The 6,894-nt window shown below is 30.4% G+C and overlaps 1 protein-coding gene across 1 annotated transcript in view; it reads left to right on the top strand.

The window, feature by feature from the left end:
• Kap-alpha3 (karyopherin alpha3) overlaps positions 1–4,851 on the top strand; it is a 16,431-nt gene extending 11,580 nt beyond the window's left edge. The window contains exons 8-11 of the mRNA XM_014426606.3: positions 284–388; positions 1,096–1,330; positions 2,238–2,326; positions 3,991–4,851. Coding sequence (XP_014282092.1) covers positions 284–388; positions 1,096–1,330; positions 2,238–2,326; positions 3,991–4,086 — 525 coding nt within the window. The 3' untranslated portion in view covers positions 4,087–4,851. The remainder of the gene's footprint in view (positions 1–283; positions 389–1,095; positions 1,331–2,237; positions 2,327–3,990) is intronic.
• The last annotated feature ends 2,043 nt before the right edge of the window (positions 4,852–6,894 follow it).

Raw genomic sequence — 6,894 nt, 5'->3', positions numbered from 1 at the left:
TGACCATATTCTTCATATTTTAAAATTAGTTTAAATTGACCACAGATGTGCCAAAACATAAAAACTTAGTTGGTTCATGTTGATATCTTTGTCAGTGAAAAAGTTTACTACATGAAAATCCTAGCACTGTTGATAACGGTTCACTGTTTATCCTCAGAAAAATCCTAAATTATTTGATGACTTGATATCCAAGATCACTATTAATATTGCGTAGAGTATTTTACTTATGATTTGGTTTAAGCATGTTATTTTTTAAATAATTACTGTTTTAATTGATTTTCAGGAAGCTGTATGGTTCTTGTCAAATATAACTGCTGGTAATCAACATCAAGTACAAGCTGTGATCGATGCAGGATTAATTCCCAAAATTATTCATAATCTTTCTAAGGCAAGTCAAGATTTATGTTCTATTATTAAGTTATTGTCCATTGTCTATTTATCTTGTAATATTTCATCACTACTATAATAATAAGAAAGGTAAGAAAATTTGATGTACATGCAGAAAATGAAAAAAAAAATTGTCTTCAGAATCGAAAATTCTCACTTGTGTTTTAGGTCTCAAAGATCCAATTTGGTTCAATGTCACCCTCTCCATTGTTAAATCCATGTAACATGCATAACAACTGTTACTGTTAATCTGATTTTGGTGAATTTAAATTAAGTCAATGAATTGTGTTTTTATTTTACATGTTATTTTGAAATGGAAATATCATTCGGTTCATTTATACAAATTATTGCATGACAAAAGAAGAGGTTATAGAAACGGGATCATCAATTTTAATGATTTTTTTGCGATGTGTCGAAAAATATTTGACAAATATCCAAGAATACTACAAGTCAGATTTAGCTTTAGCATCTTTTGACACCCTTAAATATAAATTTTCATAGGAGAAAACATTGGAAATTTTTGGAGAATTCAGATTTGAATCATATTAAAGACCATTTAATTTTGTATTGATATGCTGAGTCTGACCAAAATTGGACGAGCCACTTTTGAGAAAATATAAAAAAATTAAAAATCGATTCTGTAAAGTGGCGTAGAATAACTTAAATTACAAAATATGTTATTATGCTGATTTTATCTTTATATTATAGGGTGAATTCCAGACAAAAAGGGAAGCTGCTTGGGCTATTAGTAATTTAACTATCAGTGGAAATCGTGATCAAGTTCTTTTGTTAATTCAAGAAGGGGTTATACCCCCTTTCTGTGCTCTGCTCGATTGCCAGGACAATCAAGTCATCCATGTTGTGTTGGATGGAATTAACAACATGCTTAAAATGGCCTTCCCTAATGTTGAAGCTCTTGCTAATACAATCGAAGAATGTGGAGGTATGTTTTCTTTAATAATTGCATTTTGAACTGTGATTTAAAAATAAGGAGTTAATACTTAACTATAAGTTCAACATTATATTTACAAGTAATAATTATTTTATATATAAAGTGAAAACATCTGAGGAGGAGATGGTTGTGAGTACAGTAACTTATTTATTATTTGAATATAATATTTTATTTTGTAAGTAAAAAATTATTTGTGTTGTTCACCAACTGCACCTTCAACCATCTCCTCATAATATCCGCAAACAACAATTACCACATGGTAATGAAATCATCTCTTAAAATAATTTTATAAGTATTAGATGCTTAATTTTTAGCAGTGGGTTTGTGCCTCAGGAGCATTTTCTGACTTTCAACAGTTGTGGCACTCCTCTATGTGGGAAATCCAGATTTAATTGAAATATTTTTGTAGTAAGCAGATAGAATGTTCACATGTATCTGATATGATAGTTTCCAGGAAAGGACTAATCGAGTGTATTCCCTTTTTCTACAACTTTTTAAATAAATTTCATGGTTTTTTCATTAAAATTGATTTTTTAAAGGTTTTTTGATAAAAAATTTTCAGTTTTTAAATCTTTATTGGAATGTCAAAGAATTACAAATTTCAGTAATCAGAATGGCTTCCATAGCTACTGAATTTTTTATTTAAAAAAGTTATCTTCCACAATAATAGTATTCTTTAGTATCACAAAGTTAGAAATTTACGACTGATGGTCATGTTAAAAATTTTGTCAAGTCATTTTTCAGGTGATCATAAATTTTTTACTAAATCCTGGAATTCAGTTGCTGTTAGTCTTTGGTCTTAGCCTTTAGATGCTCTCATATTTTAGCCATGTTGATGTGTATGTTTTAAGTGTGTTTTATTGGTATATAAACTGATGCTATTATTTTTTTTAAATAGGATTGGACAAGATTGAAGAACTCCAGAGTCATGAAAATGTGGATATTTACAAATTAGCTTATGATATCATCGAACAATATTTTTCAGAGGTAATTTTATTTATTTTAATGAATCTCTCTCTAATTTAAATGAGTCAAAGAACTTAAGAGTCATAAATTGGCAAGCTACTATATGTTAAGCCTTTTGTATGCTGCTAGCTATTGGGCCCCAAGACTGTTAATGTGATAAGGTCCTTATCATCAAATGAATAAATCTCCTACACTAGTATATGATTGTTTAATTGATTAATGAGAAACATGGAAGTGGAGTGTAAAGGTAGAATGGGATTAAGAAGATGGTCAGGGGTGCGGTAAAAATAGTTAACAATTATTTATTTGTTGACGTTTATATTCAATTATGTTACATTTATGGTTACTTATTTGTATGTGTAAGATGAAGAATATGATTTGTGAGGATGTAATTTAAACTAAAGGAAAAAAAAGCATGAACAGCAGAGCTTCGTCTCTAAAGATTTATTTTCATCAATGTTTGTTAAGAAAACAGATGAAAAGTGCTTTAATTAATGCTTAAAAACTATGGGTGAGGGAAATGGGTGGGAGCAGAAAAGTTGTGACCCACAAAAGATAATTAACTAGCTCCAACTCAATTCGCATAAAACTTTTTAACCCTCTTATTTAATTTAGAGGGACTGTGAAGGTTCGCAAAACATTAACAACCTTCAAAAAAGAATTAGGACATAACTGAAATCCATCCAACACAGGCGTCAAGGCCAAGTTAATTTGTTTCTACAGAATGTACTTGGATATGCATTTTAAAGCCCTAAAATTAACCATTTTTAGGATATAGACTAAAGCACAAAATACCACCCACTACATATGCAAATTCCAATGTGCTTGAATGCAACAAATAGGGTATTGTTGGATTCAGAATTTTACAGAGCACTAGTTAGCTAATAGCACTCTGTCTTTATTTTTTTAATAAATAAATTTTTTTGTTAATAGTGAGCTTTCAAAGAACATTCCTAATCTTTTGTTTATACACACATCAACACTATGTCATATTTTCTTTTTTGTATTTACATATTTTTCTCTCGATTCATTAATGCAGTACATTCAAAACTGCCACGGGCTCTGCGTTTTAAACTCCTAAAATTTATAATACATAAGTGTGTTATAAGGGCACAGACTTAATCTAGTGATAGGTTCCTGAGTGCCACTGTTTCCATAGATATATATTTCATGTCTTTTAGGTTTTTAGATTATTTTCTGTTAATATGTTACTAAATATAGGCATTAATTCTTACTGATAATGTGTGTACAAGTATTAACAAATGTAAATAGTTAAAGTAGTGGTAAATCACTAATGTATTGAAGTTTCATACAGATCTAATGTTTGCATGGGTCAACTGTTAAATATCTTTTAAAACTTAAAAATGATTCTGATTTTATTTAACATTTTGATTAGAAGTCATTTGGTATTTTGTAAAAAAAGTAGGAAGTAAATATCAGTCTTATTTATTGTTTAGCATTAGATTCTATTAGCTAAGTGAAGATTTTGAATTAATTGAGAAAAATTAAATACCTATGAAAGAAGTTCAGACTTATCTAAAATAAGTCAAATGTTGAATTGATATATGTGATTATATAAATTATATTTGAGAAAGAATTTGATTTAAAAATGCAGCCTAATAGTCTTAACACATAGTTTATTAAATTTCCAGTTCTTAGTTGTTATTTTGTTTTGTTATTTATAGGTTGAAGATGAAGTGAGTTTAGTTCCTACGTCAACAGAAGGAGGTTTTCAGTTTGATCCAAACACGAGTATTCCTAGCGATGGTTTTAAGTTTTAATGAGAGACTCATCTGGTTCTTATATGATTAAAGTAAATTTTTGGAACAGATGTGCATATATGTATATTTTTCATCATGAACTTTCTTGAAAATACATTATATAAACTAAATTATATACACATTTTGTATGTATAATCCTTCCAGTTAAATTTTATGAGCAGTTGTTTTTAGTGATCAATTATGTATCACTTCTTGACATTGTAAATGACGTAAAGATTTAATAGTTTAGTTATTAGAGCAACAGTATAATTTGCTTGTCCTTATGATTGTGAGTTCCTTTTTAGGACTTTGATATATTTCCAAAATATGACTCATGATTGTTTGATATTGATTTATTTATGTTAGTTACATAATTTTTATTTGTTTTAGCAAATCTCTTATTTGTTTTCAAGAATATGTAATATAAAAGCAATGTTTTTTGTATATTGATATTAATTTTAAATTTTTTCTCTAGATTTATTAATTTCCTAATTGGAAATTCTTCTCAAAATGTTTATTAGCTCAATTCAGATTATTTGAGAATATTTATGTGATTTGTTACATTACGTGTATATTTCACGTATAAGTATATATAAATAATATAAATATATACATATATATAAATAATATATATGAATTAAAGTTTATGTGTATGTGTATATATGGATACAGGAATGTGCAGATATTATCCTTAAGACATATACACACATACCCATTTGTAGATGGGTTCTTGTCTGTTTTTCTTCAATCAAATTTTTTGTATAAATAAAAATATGACAATTCTTACATGAGTTCCTTCATTCATTTAAACACTTTATAAAACAAGATTTTATTTCCTCCATAAATAACTAATAAAGTTAAAGTAATTCATGATTTATAGTTTATTGGTACTCCTAGTCTTAAATTAGATTTAACTTAGTGATACAGTATTTATACTAACAATTAAATAAAAAGCTTTGTGAAAGAGTGGTGTTTGAAAATATGACTCAGAGAACCCACTTTTAAGTTTGATGGTGATAGCTACCTGAGATTTCCTCTTGTATCTTCCTTCTCTGGACCCTTGCCGAACTCTAATCTAACAGGGTTTGTGCTGTCTCCTTTTTACATTGGCTATTAAAGCTAGAATGCAATGGTGATGGTGAAAGGAAAAGTCTGAGAATCTTAGTCATCCAAGCTACCATATAGATATAGGTATTCTTTTATAATCTAAGTGGAAATTTCAAGATTCATTTATCAGAGTTGCATTTGAAATAAGTATTACCTGAAGAGGATCTGGACCAGTAATGTTTCTTTCCTCAATCTGTTTCATAATGGTGAATACACTTGAGGTCTACTCCATCTCAGAACCAAGGGTTCTTTGGTAAATGAAATTATTTTTTTACTGTTAATGGACTATCATGTTAATCAGTGATTATACTGATTTGTTAACTTTTATTTCTAATCTTAAACTTTATTATATAATACAACATTTTTAAACTATTTTCTTACTAGGTGCAGCAAATGGTAGAAAGAAGTTGGTTGAGAAAGGTATATACTTAAGGAAAGGACGTATTATAAATAGATGATTGTCCACATATGTTAGTAAAACAGAAATAGTATTAAACTAAATAAGGAATAAAGTCTAATTGGTATAATTAAACACTAAAACCAAAATCCGCTTTCTGCAGAGTAATGTATTCTAAATTTGTGAAGGTTTAAGAAAAAGGAATGTAATGTTCAGTTTCGGAAAATTCAATGACATTTTTGTTTCTTCTGGTATACAAGGGTGGTTTGAGAAGTTTTCGGAATGTATTAGAAAGAAGTGTTACCTTGGTGGAACTGCTTTTATTTTTCAACATAGTCTCCCTGTAGACTAAACCCTTGATCCCATCTCGAAAATAAGATTCCTACAGGCCTGCTAAATACTTCTCCAATTCGGCTGTCAGTTCTTCTGTTGTAGGAAATCTCTGTCCACCTAGGAAAATTTTCAGCCTTGGGAAGAGATGAAAGTGATGGTGCCTAATCAGGTGGATATGGCAACAATTAGTATCTCAGTTCATGAAGTTTTGCCATGGCAATAGCACTTGTATGTGGGCGGGTGTTGTTCTGATGAAAGATGACTTTTTTCCTTGCCAAACCAGGCCTTTTTTTGCGTATCTTTTCCTGTAGTTGGTCTAGGATGTTTGCTTAGTATTGGCCAGTAGGAAGATAATCTAATCCGGCCGAATGTACCGCCTTTGATGGTAGTGACTCAGCATGTTTTCACTGTTTTGTATCAAGGGTATAGTAGTGAACCCAAGCTTCATCTTTAGGCATCAATCGGCGCAAAAAATCTTGGTTGCGCTAAAAACGGGACAGACTGTTCATTTCCAATCTGGTGCGCTTATGGCCCAATGCCAAGAGCCGATGCCCCCATCTTGTGGATAATTTTTTCATTCCCAATTCTTCGGTTAAAATGTGATATACCCGTTCAGATGACATCCCTACAGCTTCAGCAATCTTACGCACTTTGGTCAACGATCCTCCATGACCTTTTTGCGATTAATTCTGTATTAATAATAATTGCACTTTTGCGATTAATTCTGGGGTCGTAGCACTTTTTGGCCGTCCACTACGCGGATCATCATCTAATCTAACATCCGAACTCGCTGGTCCATTTGGCAACAGTTGAATATGAAGGAGCTGAGTCCCCCAGTGCGTTCTGAAAGTCGGCATGAATTTCCTTTGCTTTCATGCCTTTCTTTATAAAGTACTTAATCACTGCTTGAATCTCAGTTTTTTACCATTGTCACAAATCACTACGCATAAAACAACAACAAAGAGTCGTCACTCACACTACGTGTTCACTCA

This window comes from Halyomorpha halys, unplaced genomic scaffold (assembly GCF_000696795.3).
Source record: "Halyomorpha halys isolate HHAL.00 unplaced genomic scaffold, Hhal_1.1 Scaffold586.1, whole genome shotgun sequence".
Classification (NCBI taxonomy): domain Eukaryota; kingdom Metazoa; phylum Arthropoda; class Insecta; order Hemiptera; family Pentatomidae; genus Halyomorpha; species Halyomorpha halys.
This window is presented reverse-complemented; position numbering and strand designations above follow the sequence as displayed.